The following is a 24,223-nucleotide window of genomic DNA, read 5'->3' as shown; positions in this document are numbered from 1 at the left end:
TCACATGCAATGTGTGTGTATGTGTATAAATACTATATGTAACCTTCCTCTTTAAGGTTATTATATCACATACACACACACACACACACGCGCACCCTCTTCATTCTGCCTGTTACAGAGTAGAAAGAACACAGCTTGGCTTTCAGTCTCTGGGCCTCAGTTTATCTATCTGCAAAATGAGGATGACAGCTCCTATTAGGGGAGATGGTACAAGAGAATGTGCCTGTCTTGAGCTCGGGTGCCTAGTAGGAGTATGGAGAGTGGGAGCTGATTGCTTCTGAGAATTGTAGGCAGTTCAGGGGTGATAGGACCCCAGACAGCAGCTAAGAGGAGGTTCCCTTCTGGAGCCACCCACGCAGAGGGTGGAGCCCGGCTGGAAGGGCTCAGCCCCCAAGGCCCATGGGTAGCTGGGCTGTGCACCCAGGCTGCCCTCTAACCTTGGCCCTCGAGGCGATCTGGTGGGGTCCCTCATTTACCACTGTGCCAATTCTCATAAGAGGAGACTGAGTGGCAAGTGGCGTTTCTCCTTAGAGAATCTGAGACCCAGTGCCAGACTCAGAGAGCAGAAGAAGAGAGGTGGACAGCACTCTCCTGCTTTCCGCCTTTGGCCGGAGCCCTGCCCCTTCTGTCTCCATCACCTCCAGCCTCTTTCTGCCCCATTGCCTTCCCTGTATCTTCTTCCTGCCTCTTAATCCCATGGAGCTGTTTGCTTTATAACTGTAGAGGGTTTTCTGTTCCTTGTTCCCTATATAAACATTGATCAGTTAATGTTTCAAGGGGGGACCATCTCTTAGTTTTATTTTTAAATTATATGCTTCAGTCCAGTTTTTTTCTTTAAATAATCAGTAATGCCTCCTGACCCTGGCTGTGTCCATAAGTGTGCTCCTACGTGTGTCTCCATCTGGCAACAGTAATGCTCCTCTCAGGGTGGTCATGGCCAAATGAGTGACTAAAAGAAGTCCAGACAGTGGCAAGCCCCCAGCCCTCCCCTGTGAATTACCCCAGAGATGTGCTGATCGTTGCTGAGTGGTCCCAGGCAGGGGCCTTGATTTTCTAGATCTGACTCGAGATTGACTCAGAAGCTGTGGTTTTGAGGGCTTTGTTTCAGTGGTTACTGGGGCTGGAATCAGCCCTGTGTCAGCAGCTGCTGATAGAGCTGACTAGGTGTTTCCTGACCGTGGATGAGTAGTCTGTAGCAGCCCTGCTCCTCGCCTCTCTGCCTCCCTCGCTGGAGTCAGTGCAGCCTTCATTTAAGGCCCCTGTACTTCACCAAAGCCTGCCTGGATGGGCTTTCCAGGGCCCCTCCCTGGGCTTGCTCTCGTTTCCCCTTCGCCTCTCCTTACCAGATAGATACCTTTCTTCAGTACCCACTTGTCCCACCCCACTGGTCCCTACCCTTGATCCCTTGGGGTAGGTGGGTTGCTGGTGGGGAGAAGCAGTTCTCAGAGGTGAAAGGAGAAGCTTGAACTACCAGCATCCCCAGAAGTTGTCTATTATACCTTCTGGCCATTGTGCAGTGTTGCCTTTTGCTCCTGTGTCTGCACTGTTCACAGATGTGGGTGAGCTCTTCTTTCTTCCTCTAAATCTGTGCTGTCCAGTGTGGAAGCCACTAGACACATGGCTGGGACACTTGAAACGTGGCAAGTCCAAATTGTAAAATACATGCCTGATTCAAAGAGTTAGTATGAAAAAATTGCATAGTAACTCATTAATACTTTTAACATTGATTACATGTTGAACTGATAATATTTTGGATGTATTGAATTACATAAAATATATTACTAAAATTAATTTTACCTGTTTTTTGTTGTTGTTGTTTTACCTCCCCCCGCAAAAAATGTGGCTACCAGAAAATTTAACATTACATGTGTGGCTCACATTAGATTTCTATTACAATGGTTCTTAACTGGTGGCAATTTTGCCTTCCCCCAATTCTGCAGGGACATTTGGCAATACTTAGAGACATTTTTGATTGTCGTGCTCAAAGGATAGGGAGGTGCTATTAACATCTAGTTAGGAGAGGCCAGAGATGCTGCTAGACATCCTGCAATCCACAGGACAGCCCCTGCAACAAAAAAAATGACCTGACCCAAAGTGTCCACTGGTTCTACTGGACACTGTCACCTTGGATGATGTAATCCTCTCTTATGGGCAGTAACTCCAAAATCGGAGGCCCTAGGGCATCGTAGGAAGAGCGTAAATGGCCAGAGTCAGGTACCTGTGACCACAGTCAGGTGATTTAACATTTCAGAGTCTCCATTTCCTCATCTGTAAAATGGGCACAATATTTCCTACTTTATAGGTTTCTAGTTAGGATGAAATGAGATTGACATGTACCATACCTGATACATAGTAGACCTCCACTAAATAGAAGTTACTATTATTGTTTTAAAAATCTGTATCTTTTACTCTGTTGGATCTCTGGATCAACTAATGGCATGTCCACATGCCTTTCTGGATTTTCTGTGATACTTGACACTCAAAAAATTGAAAGCTGAATTTATAATTTCTCTCTTCCTCTCCCCTCCCACTCCCTAAATTTATTCTTCTTTCTGACTTTCAGTATTAGTTCACAGTGGTATCACCGTCCCACTCTGAGAATCTGAGTCAGTTTCGCTTCCTACTTCTACCCCCTTACTCAAATTTGTAATCCCTTAACCTTTATGGACTGTGTCTCCTCCAAGCTTCCTTTCTATTCCTACCACTTCACCCAGCCTGTGAGCGGCTTCCTTCCAAGTCCCTGCCTCTTTTCTTTCCTGACCCCTCCTTGTATATGGTTGGTGAACTCCAGCTTGCTCAGGAACCTTCAGTGTCTCTTTTTGTTCTTCTGAAGAGGAATTACCTGTGGTCAGGAAATGTGACGTGTCCATGTCTACTTCCCTAGCACTCAACATGATGCGTAACAAGAGGTGTTTGTTAAGTGTGTTATGAATGAATGAAGGAACAAATGAATGACACATACCCTTTTCTCCTTGGCTTATGGGTAGGATCAGGTATTACAGGGAGCGAGGACAGTGGTTTCCAGATGCCTTCTTTTCCATTTAATAGCTCAGCAGAGCTTGAACCATCTCCCTCATCCTCCAGCCCCCTCACCACCACCACCAGCCCATGTTTGAGCTGGGGAAGCAGTTTGTTTGTTCTGCCGGGAGGGCTGTAGCCAATATACCTGGATCCCGGAAGTGCCGTCTTCCATATGTGGACTTCCTCAGCCAGCCAGGGGAGGCTGCCACAGCCATTCCACTGGCCCAGGCTTGCTGCCACAGAGCAGGTCCCCTAGATGCCCAGGCATGCCTTCCTCTTGGTGGCAGAAAGAATTCCCAAGCAGCTCTCAGCAGGCCGTGAGGAGAGGCTTTCCAGAAATATGTCCTTCAAGATGCTCTGATAAAGAAAACATAACATGTTCTTGGGCAGGTTGTAACCATGGGTGGGCAGGATGTGTAGGATTGGAGTTTCCCAATGTCTAGACACTGTGATCTATTCACAGTTTTGAAATATTTTAATTACAAGCCACTTTGTAGTGTAAGGTGACCCACTTGGAAGTTATCAAGCGCTTCCGAGCAAGTTTACTCAGTTCTTTTGTGGCAGCTGCAAGTAGAGTCGAAACTACGCTGCACGAGTGAGAAGGAGTTTCCTGGCCTGGAAGGCATGTGAGAGGTGCTAGGAAGGCCTCAGTTTTCTCCTGTTACCTGTGAGGGCTTCAAGCTCCTTTGCTGGGAAGACATCTATATAAATACACTGGGGTTTATCTCCTGGAGCTGGAGAGCCACATCCAGATTTGGGACTTTCCTGTATCACCATCTTCTGTGGGTTGGGTGCTAGATATGTATCCCGCCCCCAGGAGAAGGATCAAGGTGCAATAATTAAGTGGATTTTCCCTTGGGAAACTTGAGGATTTGCTGTCACCTCTAACTGCCTTTGTGACATCTGAGGTTGTTTCCTCTACGGGAGCCTAGCTGTTTCATTGGTAAAAGATGAGACAATCCCCACCTCTGTGCAACTTTGATTCCTTTTCTTCTCCCCCAAACTATGCTTCAAAATAGTTTAACAAACAAGTTTACATATAGTAGATAATCTCTTCCCTCCATGTGTAGTAAATTCATAGGTACTTCACTACCTCTCAGCATTTGTAACCAGCCACAGATAAACTGGATTCACACCAAAGTGACATAACACCAGGTACAGTTAGGTGAGAGTAGCCGTCAGTAGCGTGGGGCCCAGAGTTGGACAGCTCTGGGTTTGAGATTTAGTTCTACCTCTTACTAAACAAGTGTCTTTGAGCAGTGGGACCTTACCCTCAGTGTCCTCATCAGAAATAGGGAGACAGATGCGTTCCTAGCTCATGAGTTAGTTTCTGCCTCATTTACTAAGATAATATATGTCAAGCCCCAAGACAGCATGTTGTGGTAAATACTGGCCGTGATATTTCAGTTAGCCTCCGCGTGCATTCTGATTTGGGGTAAAGGTATGCTTTGATTTGATTTCATTCATTTATCCATTTGGCAACATTCCTCCTGTGGGTCGGGGACTATTCTGGCCGCTGGGGATACAGCTGGGTATCCCCTGCCTTGGTGGAGCTCACGTGCTGGAGGGAGAGACACACAGTGAGCTAGTTAACAAATAAAACAGAGAGTTAGGGTTGTGACAAGCACTGTGCATAAAATGAACAGGGGGATGTGATAGAGGAAATGGGTGGGGCTGGGAAGGTATCTCCAAGGAACGTGATGTTCGAGCTGAGACCTGAGTGGTGAGAAGGCATCGAGTGCAAAGATCCGGGTGGAGGGCGTCCCAGACCGCAGCAGTGGCAAGGGAAGTCTTCCAGACTTCCGGAGATACTGAAAATGGCCTCTGGGCTACCATAAAGGCCTTCTTGGACCCCTCAAGGGCAAGGAGTTACAGGGAAGGACGCATCAGACAGACGTATCGAAGCCAACAGTTGGGGAAAAGTCTAAAATATTTACTATCCGACCCTTTTCAGAAAAAGTGTGCCAACCCCTGATCTAAAGTCCCTTCTGCATCGGACAGTGCATGTACCTATGAGCTCAGGGTTCACAGGGCAATTCCCTGGTACAGCAGACCACAGGCCAGCAGCCTCCTGGGGCCCAGGCTCTAGTTGGGGCTCATCCAACACATTTGAAGATACCCTGATAAAAGCAGTACATCTGCCGCCCCCACTCCCCCCAAAAAATGCAAACCATAGCCTTTGAACTGGTGGGATCCCTAAACGGACTGGACCACGAGCTCGTAGAGGCCAGAATGCTGACTTCACTTCTAGGACTCCTCCTCAGGAGGAAGGGAGGGCGGGAGGAGAGGAGCTGTTGGACATGGCTGCCGTTTACTGAATGCTCGCCACGTCCTGTGCTACGTTCTTTTATGAACAACTCTGCAGTTCATTGGCTCCATCCTCATAACAACGCTAGTTGGTAGGAACTACCCTTATTTCTCTCTTAGGTTGAGGAAAGTGAGGTCAAGTACCTTGAGTGTAGTAAGCTGCCGTGCTGTAAGTCACAGCTGGTACATGGCTGCCTGTTTCAGAACCCAGCCCCTCACTTCACCGCTGGATGTACTGCTTCTCGGTGGTGTTCCGTGGAGGGCTGATGAATCTATTCCTGTTTGCATAACTGGACTAAGCCTAGACCCCTAGGTGGTATTGGTACAGTACCTCCCTACGGGGCTAGAGACTCTAAAAGGAAAAAGTGAAGGAGACAGCATACTCTTACAGTGAGTTCTCAGAGCGTTTTCATTCTTACCTGCCACCTCCTTCTTGGGGAACACTCCAGGGCTCTTGGTGGGGTTGTTATCTGGTACAGATATGGCTGTGGGCTGGCAGAAGTAGCCTTGTGCTCCTCGGGCCCTCAGCCCAGCTCTGGGCTGGCTGCAGGAATAGCTGCTGGGCTCAGGTAAATAGCCTGTCCTTTGCAAACCTCAGAGCAATAGGAGCCTGTGAATGTGGAAGGAATACCTGGCCTCATGCAGATGCATCGCCAGGCCCAGAGTGGCCTTTCTGTAGAGGCCAACCCAGGGCAAGGATGCTATCCACTGATAGGGTCAGCCTTGCCTGTGGCCTTGGGATGAGGTGGCACCAATAGAGGAGTCACAGTACCCAGGCCGGAGAGACAAGGGGCCAGAAAGGGACAGTGGGCCCTAACACTTGGGAGGAAGGTGGCAGAGTGGGCAATGTAGAAGGAAGGGCTGGATGCTGGAGTCACGAGGACCTGGTAGTGACTCCTGGCTCTGCCCTTGATTGGCTGGCTGATCAGAGGCACGTGTAACAACATAGCAGCTCTGCGTTTGTGTTTGGCACTAGACGCTTGATTCCAAATGCCTGTTCCTCCTTCCTAACCGTGATGTGAACGTGGGCACTCAACTTAACGATTCTGTGTCTTGGTTTCCTAACCTTGGGATGTCATGAGGTTTGAATGCATTGACACATAGGAAGCACTTAGATCGGTGCTTGACACCAACAGGCAGAGCTCAACAAATGCCAGCTCTACTGAGTCATGTCACCTCTGAGATTCAGACTGGAAAGGCCACGCCACTTTCACAATGGACATGAGTTACTGCACTTAAAGCATCTGCTGCAGGGCTGGCATATGTAAGATACTCATAGATGCTTCTCCTGACCTAGGGTGGCCCAGGTCATGGTACCTGTTGAGTGGAAATGTTTGTCATAGGGTGGATTGACAGATTGTCATCTGAACTGGGAACATATAGGTCAGTGGATGTTCCACCTGCACTCTACCTTTCCTCTTGGATTCACTTACCCACGATGTTGGTCCCTTCTGGAAGTCACTAAGTCCTGGCCAGGAAGGGAAATCCTGCCATTGTTGTAGTTTTCCTACTAGATCCTGCCAGTAACTGCTGCTCTCACAGCTACCACCCCAAATTGGCCTCCAAGAGTGCTGGCCCACCAGGGCCTTCCAAGTACTCTTGCCTCTTATTACTAATTATCACTGAGTACTTACCTGTGCCAGGCTAGTTGTTTGGGATGCAGAGGTGAGCCAGACATGCCTCTGCTTTTGAGGAGGTCATAGGAAGTCAGACAGACAGACTTGAAAACTAATTAAAACTCACTGAGAAGTGGAGCAATGGAGGACCGCGTGGATACCTCGTCTACCATCTCCCACTCCCTGGGTCTCTATGGCCCACTGGTGAAAGGCGTGGTCTCTGGAGCCAGCCACCTGGGTTTCGATCCTGGCTCCCTCTCTTCATAGTTACAGCTATGAAAATGGCACCATGGTCTTGGGTTGTTGTGAATAAAGGACTGTGAGTGCTGGCTGTTATCACTGTAACATGGGGACCCCTACATGACAGAGCTCAGAGCTTGTAAAAGCAAAAGCTTACTGAGTGACCAAAAAGAGAAAGTGATAAAAATGAACTAGTCTATCTATTTCTGGATGCTAGATTGTTTGTGTATCTTAGCTCTACATTTTTCCCCCACATATGGATTATAACTGGCCCTAGAGTTTTTAGCTTTGAATCCATCTGGACTCAGCCCATCTCAGAAAGCTCTTTCCCGTTCCTGCTAAAGGAATGTGTGATGCCTCCACACCCTACTTTGGGGTCTTAGAAGACCATGTGACTTTTGCTCTCCCAAAGGAAGGAAAGGGAGCCAAGACAGCTGGCTGGTCAGCCCCCACCGTCCCCCCACCCACCCCCCACCCCCCACACTGACTAGAAGCTGCTGGCTGATAGCAATGCACCAGAGCCCAGGGAATAATAAGTCACGGGACTGACCGGAAGAAAGAGCACTGCTAGGGAGAAAACTGATGCTTTAAGAAGTAAAATATGTTGTAAACTGTCACATCAAGTGGTATGTATAAGATACGTACATTCATTGGATGTAAGTTTTACCGTAAGAAAAACAGCTTGAACAATATGGAACTCTAGTTAATGATATGCAGCCTGAAGTGTTTGGGAAGAAATGTACTGATTCTGCAATTTAGTTGAAATGCACCAAAATACTAGGTGAATTGATGAATGGGTAGAGGGATGGAAGAAGAGATATGTGATAAAGCAAGAAAAGTAACATCTAATTTTAGAATCTAGGTGCTGGGTATCTATGTGTTCACGAGAATTCTTTCAACTTTTCTATGTATTCAAAAAATTTTATAATAAAATGTTGGGGAAAATATTGTAAAGGTGCTAGATTGAAAATACAACAAAAAGCCCACAATGGAAAAATACACAAGTAGATGCTGGAAATATTTATAAACATTTAAAATGTGGTTATAGGTGGATGTTAATATGAAGAAATATAAAACTAGGCCTATGTATTTTCTGCAATAGACTTTTTTGTATTAGTATATGTATGTATATATACTTTTGTATTAAATATATATATACATATATGTGTGTGTGTGTGTGTGTGTGTGTGTGTGTGTGCATGTGTGTGTGTGTATTTAGGGAAAGAATGTTCCAGGCAGAAGGCAAAGCAAGTGGAAACCCTGCGTGTGCCTAGTGAGTACATTAAGGCTGGAGTGCAGAGAGAGAGGGGAGAGTTGTTGGAGCCAAAGACAGAAGGGAAGTTGGAGGGCAAGGTCATATGGGGTGTCAAGGCCCTGATAAGATCTGATTTTGAGTTCCGTGTGCCATGGGGGTGACGCGATCTGACTTTAGAAGGACCGCTCATGTGCTCTGGGGGTTTGGACTACACGGGTCCACGAGTAGAAGCAGGCAGACGAGATGGGACCTCAGATCACAGCAGCGGAGGGACGACAGTATCTTGGATCAGAGTGGCAGCATGGAAGGGGTAAAACTGGTTGAATTCTGGATCTATTCTGAAGGTGGAGTCAGTAGGGTTTATTGGTGGATTGGTTGTGGATTTATTATGGATTGTGAGAGGAAAGGAATCCATGTTGCTTCTAGATTTTTAGTCCAAGGAGCTGGAAAAGTGGAAAGTGGATCTGTGTTTACCAAGATGGCAATGACTAGGAGAGGAGCAGGGCTTTTGGGGGGGGAGGGCTGGGTGATCAGAAGTTTGATTTTGGATCTGTTCCATGTGAGATGCTTATTAGAGCATCTGGGAATGTCAGTGGGCTGTTGCTTATGAGTCTGGGAGCTGTGGGGTTGGGGAGAATTTTGAGCATCGTCTACATATAGATGGTATTTCAGGCCATGGAAGTGAATGATGTAAAATAAAGGTCAAGAAGGGAAGTGGACCGAGACTGAGCCCCAGGCACTCCCACGTGTAGCGGTCAGGGAGATGAGGGGGACCCGCCAACGCACCTGAGCATCTGTGCTCCGTGAGGAGGCGAGACATTCAAGAGAACGGGCCGACTGTTTCAAATGCGGCTACAACTCGTTTCTTTACCTCTAGTGTCTCATCTCTCTTCTTACCATCTGTGTTACCGCTCTGGAACCAGCTGTCCTAAACTAGCAGTTTCATTGTACTCCAACCCCAAAATAACCAAAGGGGGGGGAGGTTCAGACCCTTCAGTCAGACATCCCAGACACTGCACGATCTGGCTCCCCCTCCCTCCCCTGTCTGGTTTCATCCTTCTCACCATTTCTCAGCACCACACTCACCTTATCTCAACCAGGGCTCCCCACTCCCTCCAAAGCACCTTCCCCTTTCTCAGCCTAGACCTCAGCGTGCCATTTCTTCTGTTTCTCCAAATCCCCAGCTGCAATTCTCCACTGTAGCATTCATTGTCTCTGTTTTTCTTCCTTAGTCCCCAAAGGGACCTTTTCCTGAGCCTTCTCCTGCGTCCTCTACCACATGGTCTCACTGGTCCTTACAGGTCTTAGTTGAGGAGGGAACATATTAATACTCTACCACGGAATGCCCCCAAGGAAACCTGGAAGAATTAACATCACATTGTGATGTCAAGCACGGACTCTGGCATCAGAGATTAGGGTCTCACCTGTGGTCAAGTCCTTTCACCTTCCCAAACTCCGGTTTTCTCATCTGCCGAACGGCCGCGAATATGCCGAAGTCAGGGTTGTTCTAGGAATGCAAAGAGATGCATTTCTTAGGAAGTGCTTAGCACAGTTCGTGCACTTTCTAAGCAGCCAGTAAGCTGTGGCTCTGGCTTTTATGATTGCTGTTATAAATACTATTATTACTATTGCTTTTCCTCACAGGCGATGTACAGGTGCCAACAAAGGTGGGACGGAATTGGCATTGTTGATTACGTACTTTGACATCTGAAGTGAAAGGCGTCCTGGACTTGCTAAGCTGCTGCTTGTTGGTCTCTCCTGGGAAGAGACCACTGGTGGGGGGTCTGTGGGGGGTGACACACGGGCCCTGACTTTAGGAAACTCATTCTGTGAGGTATGAGCAGCACCCAGAGGCGAGCCTGAGGGCTGTACTCACAAGTTCCAAACCAAGGGTCCTATACGAGTGTACTTACGGGGCCCAGGGACAGAATGTTTGCAAAGGAGACTGTCCCCCAAACTGCAGACCCTGTGGTCACTGGTTACAGTTGCTCGTAAGAGGAGAATACCAGCTCAGGCTGGAAGGGGAAGGGCAGAGAGGGATAGAATGTTTCTCAGAAGAATTTAAGAGCAGGCAGAGAGAACAGGGTATATTCTTCCATTTCCTTTCTAAATTTCTGAGGTAGGTAAGTTGTGTGTAATTGTTATTCAGGAATAACTGGGTGTGACCAAGAAACGGGAGAGTCGGCCCCGGACAGGGCCACATCAAGTCAGATGGGATTTACTGCCCCACCCAGAGCAGCCCTGAAAGTCCCCATGAGAAGTCTTTATCTGGCCACCCCCCTGGCACAAACCCCTTCATATGTAGAACCTTCGGTGGTTGCATCTTTCTTGAGCTCCCTCAGCACAGTCCTGCAGGGTGGGGCTATGAAGCCAAGCCCCCCCTAATAGCATGTGATTAGCCCCTTGGATTTGAAAACTCTCAGCCCTGGGATTCTGAAGTGAACTGTTTTTCCTCATGGTAACCCAGTAACGGTCAGAGCCTTCCTGCCTGGGTTTAGATAAGCACCTTATCCTGAGAGCCAGTGAGCCTGGGAAGCCACAGCGGGAAGTGTGGTGGCACGTCCCTGGAACCAGAGCAATGCCCGGGGAGATGGCCTGCGGGCCAGCATGCTGGGAGGACCACTGCTACCAGGGAAACAGCACCACGCATGACCTTGTGTTACTTGGCTCCTCTCGCTGCCCGGGCACCCGAGAAGGCTTGCACTGTCCGTGCCCAACCCCACCCCCCTTCCTCGCTGCCGTGGCACCTGCCAGAGTGGTTTCCCACTGTGTCCATGGGCTCTAGCTCCATGTGTCCTGTAAACTTCCACCCCAGGAAAGCAAAACAGTTCAGCCCGGATGCAGACGCAGGCTTAGGCCTTCTGCACAGAGGCCCATGCACTCAGCCTGAACCCCAGCTCCGTTCTGGAGGCCACTGTGCACTCACTTCATTGACCACACCCCCCGAGGTCAGGCTGTCCTGTCAGACAGGCAGTCCCAAGCACGGCCCCGAGGCCCACGCTGCCTAGGTTGGGATCCAAACTTGCCCATATGCTGGGTATGTGATCTTGGAGAAGTTTCTGACCCTCTCTCGCGTCCATTTCTTAACAATGGGGATAATAAAGGTACCTAGAGCAAACTGCTGAGCTTTTCTATGCCTCAGTCTCCTCGATTACAAAGTGGAGATGCTGATGATGGCACTCGCTTCACAGGACAGTTGGAAGATGAAATACACAAAGCGATTAGGACTGTGCCTGGCGCGTGGAAAGTGCTGAGTAGGGGCGAGACACTGTGACACTATAATCGTCCCCGTCAATGGGGCGCAGAGCCCAGTAAAGCTGGTTAGTGAACGTAGACCTCACCTGCCTGCTGCCTCCACGTGCTGGCTTTGGCGCTCCGCCTCACTCGAGTGTCCGCACACATAGCTCCCAAGGAAATCAGAGGCAGAATTCAGAGCTGGAAATCACGTCTCGAGATTGCTAACCCCCGGCTGAGTCCCTGGGCCCCTTGGCGGCTCCCTCTGGGGACGGAATCCTGTTAGCGTTCCTGGCATAGGCCCAGTACACCCGCCCACTTGTGGATTGAGAGATGTGTCATGTCACCAGGAGGTGGGTAGTGGTTGCAGGACTCCCCTGGGATGGTGCGGGAGTCTGTGTGAGCTGGGGCCGCCCTAGCCTCAGGCCTTGACTGTGGGCCAGTCCCCTTGTCCCCTCTTCCCACCCCTTGATAATAAAAAGCTGATTTTTCCATGTGGTGTTTGTCTCTCTCTGCGAATGTGGAAGCCTAAGTACTGCCAAGCTTATCTCTACAATGGACTTCCTGCTGGTGTTGGATCTGCCCTGTTCCCCACCGGGTAATAAATTGATGTCGCCTGAGCACACAGATCTGCTGACGTCTGTGATCCTGGTGGCCTTGGCAGACCCCAGCTCCCCCAGCCTGGGTGGGAATCTGCAGACATAAACCCTGATTGACATGCACTCAGCATCCCGGTTAGGGACGGAGAGCCAGCCCTGGGTGGGCGGTGAGGGTGTGGGAAGATCCTTCATCCATCAGCTGTTTATTGAGGCCTCCTGTGTGCCAGGCCCTGTGCTGGCTCCGGGCATACAGAAACGCTGAGCTGGGAATCAGATGCAGATCGTTCCAACACATGCAGCTTAGTTCTGGGGTAGCACTAAGGACAGAGCGAGTGGGAGGAACGCACAGCATAATTTGGGGCTTAAGGAAACAGGCCTCAGGGCTGAGTTTTAATGAAGAATTTTCTTTCCGGGGAATCAGTCCTCAGCAGTGAGAGCCCAGCCGGGTCTGGGAAAGGTGGAGATCTCCTTGGGGTGGAGTTTCCACAACTCTTTGCATCCGTGGCGTGTGCGGCATCAATGCGGGCATGCTGGGGAAGCCCTCTTCTCTCCGGCTCCTCTACGCACGCGTGTAGCAGCCGCAGTTTTCGGCCTCTTGTCAGAACTCCGAGTTCCCATGTTAATCGTAACAAGAGTGTTCCGGGAGGAACTGGCCTGGCCCCTGCCAACCGCCTTCTCTCCTGTCTTGATAACATCTGCACCGAATTTTCTCCCTTTATATAATTAGACCCATTGGTATTTACTTTGACTTTAGATTATGGTATGACTGGCGTCTCTGAAATTTCAGGCCCGAAGTATGTGCTGGGGCCCAGGGTGGTGGGAAAACTGAGCTTTCGCCAATGGGATTTCAGGTTTAGCTGGGGATAGAGTAGGGGGGTGGGGGTCAGAAACAGGACACTGGCTACTGTTCCCACAAAAAATGCACAGCAGCCCCCCAGCGGGTGGGAGGGTGATGTCCTGCCTCGCTTTGGGAGCAGTGCCGGGTCAGGCCTGGTGGATGGAAGGATGCAGGACTCCCCTCCTTCTCTTCCTGCCCTTGCTCACCCCACATCCTCCCACCCCCTCTCCATCCCTGGCCCTAGAGTGACAGAACTCGGCAAACAGGAAAAGATGCACTAACTACAAAGAAATGCAGTGAATCCAGACTTAACCCCAAAGCCAACCTCGCAAGCGTTGGGGTTTGGAGTCTTGCTTTGGAATGCCTGTCATGGTCTGGCTATGTCCAGGCTGTGTGGGGTGTAAGATAAGAAGTGAAGCTGGGCTGGGGGGAGTGGGTTCTCTCCAGTCAGCTCCCACCACTTAGGAAGCAGAGGGATTTGCACACCCGCTCCCTTGAGGTTGCTGGAGTGAGCTGTATCTCAGCGGTGACTACATTTCCCCCATGGGGTTTCCACAGACTTTCTGGAAGGTTCCAACCAGTAAGCCACACTGATTGTGGTGTGGAAGCTTTGATACGCTTGTTTGTGCTTTCTCTTTGAGACACTGGAGGCTCCTGCCGGGTGATAACTGGATGATGGAACATTTGCTAGGGGAAGGCGAGTGCCTTTCTATAAGATAAGGTTTGATCCAGAGCAGGAGGGAAATTTCCGGATGCCTCTGCAATGTCTAGCAGTGAAGTGTGGGTGCAGACCTCCTTCCCTCTTGCCTTGCTGGGCTATCCTGTTATTTAGACCCCCACCACACACACCCCCACACACACAGGTGAACTCTTGCCTCAGGAAGCTGCTTTAGGGGCTTCCCGGGAGTAGGGCAGGGCGCTGTGTACAGGTGTCTCTGACTCATTCTGCGTGAAAACTGTAGTTTTCCTGTTTTTAAATAGTACTGGTGCTCCTTATAAGATTTGGTTGGAATAAAGGGCTTTGGCCCAGTATAACTAGCTGGATCATTGTGTGTCTTACCTTCTCTCCTAAATGGCTGTAGCTTCCTTGGGCAAGGACACTTATCTTGTTCAACATCACACTGTCCATTACAACTTAGCATGGGACTTGTACCAGATCCTGTTTTGTCTCTCCACCAGTGCCTACAGGACCAAGGCCTTAGTGCTTTGCCTGGCACTTAAGACCTTCACCATCTGGCTCTAGACTAACTCGCATCTCTTTTCTCTCCTTCCTTTCCCTTCCAGCAAAATATCCCTCTCTACCTCAACCTTGAAGTTCTTTCCTTTTCTCTTTGAATGGGCTGAAATGTTCTTTCTTCTTTTTATTCCTGGCAAGCCAGAAGCAGTACAGCATGGTGGGCTCTGGAGTGAAACCACCTGGGTCTGAATCCTACCTCTGCTCCTTTCAATCTGTGAAACTATGGGCCAGATACTTAGCTGCTTTGTGCCTCAGTTTTTCTTCTGTGAAAGGGGGATAATTATAGTTACTGCCTCTTAGATTTATTGTAAGGATTAAGAGCTAAAACACATAAAGCACTTACACCAGTGTCTGGCATATAGTGATGCTCAACAAATGTAGGCTGTGATGGTGATGAAGAAGGAGAAGGAGAAAAGAAGGAAGGAGGAGGAAGAGGTGGTGATGATCATTTTTAAAGATCTCTGTGAAGCCTTTTCCAGCTTCCCAGGCAGGATTAGCTTTTCCCCTTCTGGGATCCAAATAGAACTAGCCACATGGGGTTCTAGTTATTTATTTCACAAGTCTGAATTTACCTAGACTGAAAGTGCCTAGGACTAGATCTCAGCAATAAGAATAACAACATCTTTACGAGCGTGTGTCAAACTTGGAACCACATGCTTTTTTCTCATTCAATGATTTTATTAAGACATAATTCACGTGCCACAACATTCACCCTTTTAAAGTATATAGTTCAATGGTTTTAGTATATTCACAAATGTGTGCAACCACCATCACTATCTAATTCTAGAACATTTTATCCCCCTAAAAAGAAATCCCATATGCCTCAGCAGTCATTTCCCAATCTCCCCTCCCCCATTTACTTGCAACAACTAATCTACTCTCTGTCTCTATGGATTTGCCTATTCTGTACATTTCATATAAGTGGAATCATACGATATGTGTCCTTTTGTTTCTGGTTTCTTTCACTTAGCATAATGTTTTCAAGGTTCATCCATATGTCAGCACTTCATTCCTTTTTATAGCTGAATAATATTCTATTGTGTAGATATACCACATTTTGTTTCTTCATCAATTAATGGACATGTATGTTGTTTTGGCTGTTATGAATAATGCTGCTGTGAACATTTGTGTACAAGTTTTTGTGTGGACATATATTTTCATGTCCCTTAGGTATATACCTAGCAGAAGAGTTGTTGGGTCACATGGTAACTCTATGTTTAACTTTTTGAGGACTAGCCAAACTGTTCCAAAGGATCTGCACCGTTTTATGTTCCCACCAGCAATGAATGAGGGTTTCAATTTCTCCACATCCTCACCAACACTTGTGGTTGTCTGGTTTTTTTTTTATATACCCATCCTAGTGGGTATGAAGCAGCATCACATTGTGGCTTTTATTTGCATTTCCTGTGACTAGTGATGTTGAGCATCTGTTTATGTCCTCATTGGCCATGCATATATCTTCTTTGAAAATGTATCTATTCAGATCATCTGCCCATTCTTTAATTGGGTTATTCGTCTTTGTATTGTTCACTTGTAAAATTCTTCATATATTTTTGATAATAGTCTTTTATCAGATATATGATTTGCAGATATTTTCTCCCACCTGTGGGTTGTCTTTTCACTTTCTTCATAGTGGTCTTTGAAGCACAAAAATTTTTAATTTCGATGAAGTCAAATTTATCTCTTTCTTCTTTTGTTGCTTGTGCTTATTGTATCATATCTAAGACATCATTACTTAATCCAAGGTCACAAGGTTGCACCATAAGCTTTTGAAAAGCAATCTTATTTTCAATAACCCTACAAGGAAAGAGTAGTAGACACATTTCACAGCTGAGAAGTCTAGGAGGTCAAATGCCAGAGATTTAATCCCAGTTCAGTCTGACTCTGAACCCCACATGTGTCTTACTGTGCTTCCCCCCAAGTTCCTTTACCTCTGGTTCCTTCACAGGGTTTGGCACAGTGCCTGGTGCACAGTAGGCCCACAGGTAATGTACATGGGATTGATGAATGGCAAGCCCTAACAAGTGCTTGGTTTGCACTTGCTTGATTTAGGTGGTTAGGGGTTTGCTCCTCAATTACATTGTTAACTAGGTGTTTGTATCTACAATGCTGGGGGTCACTGAGTGTCTCTCTCCTCTCTCACTTCTGTAGTGTCTCATCGTTGGGGGAGGACCATGTGGTTTGCGCACTGCCATTGAACTTGCCTACCTAGGGGCCAAAGTGGTTGTGGTGGAGAAGAGGGATACCTTCTCCCGGAACAACGTGCTGCACCTCTGGCCTTTCACCATCCACGACCTGCGGGGCCTGGGAGCCAAGAAGTTCTACGGGAAGTTCTGTGCTGGCTCCATCGACCACATCAGTGAGTGGAGCCGATGAGGCACCCCATGAGGGGAGGGGCTGACCCTGGGTGGGACACAGTCTCTCCACATTGAGGAGTCCCCAGCATGTTCCATATTGCAAGTCCCTCAGGGCTGCACACTTCGAACTGGCAGATATTTAGTGAAGAGCCCACTTTGTGCCTTGTGCCAGGCCTTGTCCTATGACCCACCAGGCTGTAAGCACCAGGAGGTCAGAGATTGTGGCATGCCTTGCTCACCAGACTATCTCCAAGGCATAAAAAAGTGCTTGACACATAGTAGTGGCTCAATAAACTTCTGCTGAATGAATGAAGGATGGAAAACAGAGGCAGAGGTAAATAATATAGTCTGCCCCTCAGAGAACTCCCTGAGAGTTTTGTCAATAGTAAAATGTGCTTTAATAGAGTAGTCAGACTTGCTAGAGGAGTTCAGAAGAGCGAGCCACACAATAGCATTAAATGGGTCAGGTTGTCGAGGGCCTCTTGGGCAAAGGAGTTTGGACATTGTGTTGCTGGTTCTGGGGAACCATGGCAGAGAAATGACACAGTTGAGAGATCTGGTACCAAGTTTTCTTGAGCTTTAAAAAGAGAGGGGGCATCATGGTGGGGGTTTATCCAGAAAAGGAAAGGAAATAGAGGACATGGATTTCCAGTCCTGGGCCATCCCTGGATGCCTGGGTGGGGTGAGGTGAGAGCAGGCGCACTTCTGCTCCAGCGTTCCTCAAGCCGGGGTCTCTCAAGGCAAGATCTGCACAGACGGGCTTCGGGACAGCTGCCTCTCTCCTCACCCTGTGCAGGAGGAGGTCTTCAGCCGTTTTATATATAGTAACCATTACCCTAAAGTCACGGAAATTAATACTATGGGAGAGTTCAAGGGTTTGAACAGACTTGGGTCCAAAATCTGTTTTGTCCATTTTCTGTGTGACTTGGATCAAATTCCTTACCTTCTTCAAGCCCCAGTTTAATTTCCCATAAATGTCATTAATGCCTGCCTACCAGGATTGCCCAGAGGATTAAATAAGGTCAGCTCATAATGTACTTATCACTGAGCCAGGCACGTAGTACCGTGTTTCCCCAAAAATAAGACCTAACCGGGAAATAAGCCCTAGCATGATTTTTCAGGAGGAAATCCTCTGAACATTAAGCCGTAATGTGTCTTTCGGAGCAAAACTTAATACGCGACCCAGTCTTATTTTCGGGGAAACCCAGTAGGTGCTCAGGAAATGCTTTCTATTCAGTGGTGTACAGTGAGCAAAAAGCAGCCAGTGTGCCCAAACTTCAGAATTCAGAGCTATAGTCTCTCAACCCATGGGTGGGAGGGGCACCCTGACGGCCATGTTTTTATGAGGACAAGAACTGATGGGAAAGGATGGGGTTCAAGAGGAAATGACTGGAAGGAATTGGTAGCCACGTGAGGTATAATTTAGTTCAGATACAGGAGAACTTACCAGCCGTGGCCCCAGAGTTTATTCTTGCTCTTACATGAGAAAATTCCAGGAGTCCTTTGGAAAGTAATTTGGATCTGCCCAGAAAGCTGCAGTGTCAGCTTTCAGGATATATTCTACCACCCACGGAAGAATGTATATTGGTTACCAATTTAGAACAATAACATTGAGCACCACTTTCTCATCAGGCTGAGCTGGGCACCAGGAAGCCTTGTGAGGGCCCCAGGCCTGTTGGGCTGCCTTCTAGGCCAGGAGCCCCTCTCTGCCCCATTGGTGGGGTTCCCGTTTAACCCCTATTCCTTGGAAATATCCCAGTGTACAGAAACACTGGCAGGATTCTGGAACTGAGATTCAAACATTCAGAGTGATCATTGTCAAAAGCACTTCCAATATCTGTGAAAAGAGAGCAGGGAGAATTTATTGAGCACCTATTATGTGCTGGAACCAGATAGACTAGGAACCTTAAAACTATAAGGAGAGGCCAGGCTTCCTCCAATGCCTGTTTCCAGGCATTGGATTCTTTAAGCCCCAGCTGATTGGCTTCCTTTCAGACCGACCGTGGTCTCCAGCCCCAGCTGTGTCCCGGACTTCAGCATTGCTCAGCAGTTTTCAACGTGTCCTGTGTCAGCATCTTCCTCCAGTTCCCACCATGGCTGTTCCAAACCTCCACCACAGCCTCCTTGTTTTTAGCAGATGCTCTCCTTCCTATGCTCTGGGGACGAGAAGAACTGGGGGCACTCCCCCTTCCAACCCCTTCTTCTTCCTCCTGCATTCACCTCCATCCAGGTACCCATTCCTTCCTGTCAACCCACGGTCAGAGGCAGAGCTGGCTACCTCCTCTCCAACTCTAGTCCCTCTTGGATTTCTTTTCTCCTTTTCACCTGCCCCATCGCTTAGTCTTTCTGCTTCTTATCTCACAATGCCTCTCCAGTCCTCTGTTGTCTCTACTTCAAAATATTTATTCTAGAAAGAAGAGATGTAGACTTTGTCTATACTATCCATTCATGCCTCCTTCCATTGTGGTCTGATTTCTCCCCCACCACTGAGCTAAAGAGATTTTCACCAAAGTCTCCAGAATCTTCCTAACTCCCAAGTGACTTACCTCCTGTAGTCTTCATATTCCTTAATCTCTTTGTGAGAATTGATATTCTTGGTTCCTCCTCTCTTGGCTTTCAGGACTGTTCTGCCACTCCCCTGCTCCCCAACCACCATGCCCTGCCCCATTCTGTTTACCTGTGTTTCCTCCATTACTGGGGGTGTTCCATGTCCCCTGGGCCTAGCACAGCACCTGTCTCATTGTACATGTTCAATAAATGGTACATGAGTGAAGCCCATAAAATGCAGAGACCCACAGAAAGTTTGAAACTTTGTGCTCTGAAGAAAAGTATTTGGAGGCATAGCCATTTGTGCTGAAAGGCAGGGAACAAAATAGAGAAACAAGGTGCCACTCACTGGAGGAGTTTAGAATAGTGAGTAGGAGTCAAGAACCATAAGCCCAGCTTTGTGGAGATAACTCCCCCACTCACCCACCCCCGCCTACCTTCTCCTTACCCTGATGGCTAAGAGATTAGGCCGCGTCCCACACAGAATGAGCCAAGTGATAGCTGACTTTACTTATGGCCCTTTATTTTCTCTCTCTCTGTTTACTCCTCTTCCCATCTTTATCTTATCAAAACCACCACCCAACTCAGGAAGGACACAGGAAACAGACAGCCTCTATCCTTTTAGCATTATCTAACAACTAGAGCACAGTCTTAGAATCAGACAGATCTGGGTCCACATTCTAGTTGGCTGCTGTGTCATCTTGAGCAAGTCACTTAGCCTCATCGAGCCTCAATTTCTCATCTATAAAATGAAAATAATTATCCCAAAGGGTCAGTGTAAGGGTGAAATGAGAAAACAGAATGTTTGGCACACAATTCGCTCTCCATAATGACCATTGTTGGTGTGCTGCTATACTCAGAGCTCACTGAGCAGTGACTATATAATGCTCTGTATACAGGAGGTGCTCAGACATTGCTACTGACAGTCACCTCATTTCCCCCTCCTTTCTAACAGGTATTCGTCAGTTGCAGCTCATCCTATTCAAGGTGGCCCTGATATTGGGAGTTGAAATCCATGTGAATGTGGAGTTTGTGAAAGTTCTAGAGCCTCCTGAAGATCAAGAAAATCAGAGTACAGTATAATTTTCCTTTTCTGTCTAGAAATCAGTTATTGCAAAATGGAAATCACATTTGCAGCTCTCAGAGGATGTTTCTGTAAGAGTTATTCTTATTGGGGGCATAATTTCATCAAAAGATATTTTACCTTTTTGACCATTGCTGTCACTTTAGGTTTCCTCTTCAGCTCCCAGGGGATTTATCAGTAAGCCATTAAACCTGTAATTTGGTTACCCTGCCACTAGGAGGTGGTATTTTGACAAATGAAGTCTAATCAGGAAGTAGGATAGAAGGCATAGATTTGGCTCACGTGAATGAAATTCATTCACGTGCTCTTCAAGCTATGCATGTACACACATAGATATGTGGATGCACTTGTACCTATATGCTGTGTTTGAAATCCAGTAAAGAAAGTGTAGTTTCTAGACCAAATGTGAAATAAGTGTTCAAAATATTATTTGGTGTATAATATATGAAAACTTTTTGAACTATAATTTGCAAACCACAAAATTCACCCCTTGTGGTTATGTCTTATTTAGTAATTTTTGTTCCTTTTTTAAAATATGTTTTTGTAAATTCTGGTCCTTATATACACCATGGTCAGAGAGTGTGTTCATGGTGCCTCCGCGTCTTACTTATCAAAATCTTCTCCTGCCTGGGCAGGGCTTTCAGTTTTGAGCCAGTTTAGTGCCACGGACCTTGGTAGCTTCACACTGATTACAACCCTGATTTCTCCTGTCATCTGCCCAGAATATTGAGAATTTAGGGAAGGCGTTAGTTGGCTTTTGCAGCAGGGCATCCATTATTTAACTTCCAGAGACCTGTGTACTCTTACCTTTCCCAGACCTCTCATGGATGTGAAATCCTAATTATGAGTAATCAGCAAAGTTTTACCTAAAAATGGTTTCACAGAGTGTGTGCTGCACAACAGAGCATTTTGAGCAGAATGAAATAAGAATTCAAACTGGTTTCATAACAGACATCCTTTGGGGTCTGTTTAGCAATGGGAGGGCACTGAGGAACATCAGGGAGTTTGAAGAGAACATGGTGGAATCTATTGAGAAAAACAAGGCTCAAGTGAGACTGGTTGGAGAACCACTGAGGATAGACTCTCCAGCTTTGTAGAAACCAGTAAAACCAGGTATGGAGTTGGTGCTGCTGGTTTACCTTGTTCTGCGTTGAACTGAAACGAAAGCCAGAAGGACTCCAGATTCGAATGTGAATCTGGACCACTCTGAGTCTTTTATCTGGATTCTCGGTCTGGGGTGCCAATACCTGATGGCATTGCCTATCTCTCCGGGTAACACAGAGGGGGGTATAGTCACTCTCTCTTCCCACCTGTCTCTGCAACTCACCTCATTTTTCTGTCCTGACAGAAATTGGCTGGCGGGCAGAATTCCTCCCTGCAGACCACTCTCTGTCAGAGTTTGAGTTTGATGTCATCATTGGTGCCGATGGCCGCAGGAACACACTGGAAGGTGATGACTCTTTTGCTTAGGGCTGAGGGTGGGGAGAAGGGAGTGGGAGGGGGTGTGTCTGGAACGGGGTGGAGAAGAGAGGGCAAGATGACAGGTGCCAGAGCTGGTTGAAGGTCTTGATAGAAGGGCAGACAGCCCTCTGATGCCTGAGGCTGAGCATTTAGAGAGCAGCCATTTAATTCTCTCTGAACTTCAGTTTTCCCAACTGTAAAATGTGCAACATAGAATGCTCTTAGAGCATTGTTATAAGGGTTGGAAAAAAGACTCATGTAAAAAATGCTTTATAAAGTGCCATGGAAATTAAAAGGAAAAAAACCCGACATACATTTATTGAACACCTGCCTATGTACAAGCCATGGTACTAAGAACTTTCACACTTGATCTAACTAAGAGAAGCACTTTTTATACTATTAATGGAATCAGTTTACAGTCAACTATAATACTCCAGAAGGAGGAACCCATCTCTTTTCATGACTTTTAAGCACCTTCACTGAGGGCATTTTTGCCCAAACTGTCAAAGTGCAAAAACCATGCTTCTCTAGGTTCTCAGTTTGAAAGCACAACGATGTTTTCTTGGGGGTAGAATCTAGTTAGGTTGAGAGAGGAGCCCAGTTGCCAGGACATGCCTTCAATCACCTCCACCCCAGCCCCAAGATTAACTGATACATAGGTTGTACTAATTTGCACTAACTGTACTAATTTGAGACCATGGATTATGCATAAAGTAGGCCCACATGTCATTGCTTCGACTGGGGACAGGTCTGCTTTTCGAGCTTGCCCTGCTCAAGGGTTGCAGACTGCAGATGTCTGACTGGTTAAGTACCTTCCCTGAGGTGCCCTGAAATGGGGCTGATCTTAGAGAATTCAGGATGTGAGGTGGGCCAGCCAAGCCCCCTCCCACTTGTTATGCAACCAGTGCTTTTCCTCTCGTCACTTCCATACCTACTCCCTGCCCCCTGCAATCAACAACCGATACCTGACAAAGGACTTTTAAGCTGCAATCTGAATGTTGCGCTGTTAGTTTATGGGGCCATTTTGATGGCTTGAGGAAACTGTAAGTCTGAATATTTGAAAATCCAGGACCCATGCTCAGCTCCAGTATAGTTTGGCTTTTCATGAACATGAAAAGAACGGTGAGAAGAAGGAGAGCCATTTCAGCATCTCAGGACCAAAACTGTAGACTGGAGCAGGGTTTCTCCATTGGCAATATTGACATTTGGGGCCATATAATTCATTGTCTTGAGGACTGTCCCCAAGACATTGTAGGATGCTTGGTGGCATCCCTAATCTCTACCCACCTGATACCAGTCGCAACCCCCGTTGTGGCAACCAGAAATGTCTCCACATTTTGCTAAAAGCCCTTCCTTGGAGGCAAATCACCCCCAGTTAAAAAATAGCAGAGAATAATGGGCATTTCTTTCTTTCTTTCTTATTTTCTCTTTCTTTCTTTTTTGGTTTCAGGTGTACAAAACAATGTACTAGTTAGCCACTTCACCCCTTGTAAAGTGATAACCCTCCTCCCCCAATCTACTACCCCTCTGACGTCGTACGTAGCTGTTACAGTTCCGTTGACTGTTCCCTATGTTGTACTCCACATCCTGTGACTATACATGTATATGTTAAATTATAGCTGACATACAATGTTATTCAGCTTCAGGTGTCCAGTGCAGTGGTCAGGCAAATAATGGGCATTCCTGACCATTTTGACTAAGGTCTCATGAAAAACAACTTAAAGGAGTGGGTATTGAATAGAAACCGAAGATTTTTAGTCAAAGGCATTTTTGACAGAGGAATTTGGGAATCAGCACGAGGCTTGATTATGTGGTGAGGGAATGTGAGAGGAATTCCCAGAGGTGTCTGAAGGCAAAGGTTAAGGCCAGTGAGTCTGCTAGTGTGGTGAGCGCCTTGAGTTAAGTAAACAGCAGTGTCTGGGTCAGAGGGAACATTCAAGGTGCTGAAAAGAATTAGAAGGTGGTGCACTGAAATGTGACCACCTGCTGCTTATTTTCTGTGTGACCACCTGCGAGATTATGATTTATAATAAGGAATATATATTGGATCTTCATCCCTTTGTGGGACAGAGCTCCCAAAACCTTTGGAATTTCCTGATAAGAGCAATGGGAGCATCTTGTTACAATATTTGGTCTCTCGCGCTCAGCTCCTGAAATCTCTGCAGCGCCATGTAAAGGTGAAATGGGTGTCTTGTTTTTCATAACAAGCCCCTTTCCACCACACCTGAGTTTATGCTAATAAAGCGATTTTTGAAATCCCCTAAAGATGAGGCGGGGACTGGTTGCCAGGGGAGACAACCACGTGATGAGAGGCTGGTTCAGTCCCGCCCCTGGCCTCCTGGAAGGGGAGTGAGGGTGGAGTAACATAGCAAATGGCCAGTGATTTGACCAGTCATGCCTAAGTAATGATGCCTCCATTAACACCCA

General features: G+C 47.3%; 1 protein-coding gene across 15 annotated transcripts in view; it reads left to right on the top strand.

Moving 5' to 3' along the window:
• Positions 1 to 24,223, top strand: part of MICAL2 (microtubule associated monooxygenase, calponin and LIM domain containing 2) — a 207,570-nt gene that overhangs the window by 70,041 nt on the left and 113,306 nt on the right. For all 15 annotated transcript variants that reach the window (XM_033121332.1, XM_033121339.1, XM_033121337.1 and 12 more), the window contains 3 exons: positions 16,499 to 16,706; positions 20,207 to 20,323; positions 21,684 to 21,785. In XM_033121332.1, the coding sequence (XP_032977223.1) occupies positions 16,499 to 16,706; positions 20,207 to 20,323; positions 21,684 to 21,785 (427 nt within the window). The remainder of the gene's footprint in view (positions 1 to 16,498; positions 16,707 to 20,206; positions 20,324 to 21,683; positions 21,786 to 24,223) is intronic.

The sequence above is a fragment of the Rhinolophus ferrumequinum genome, chromosome 11 (assembly GCF_004115265.2).
Source record: "Rhinolophus ferrumequinum isolate MPI-CBG mRhiFer1 chromosome 11, mRhiFer1_v1.p, whole genome shotgun sequence".
NCBI lineage: Eukaryota > Metazoa > Chordata > Mammalia > Chiroptera > Rhinolophidae > Rhinolophus > Rhinolophus ferrumequinum.
This window is presented reverse-complemented; position numbering and strand designations above follow the sequence as displayed.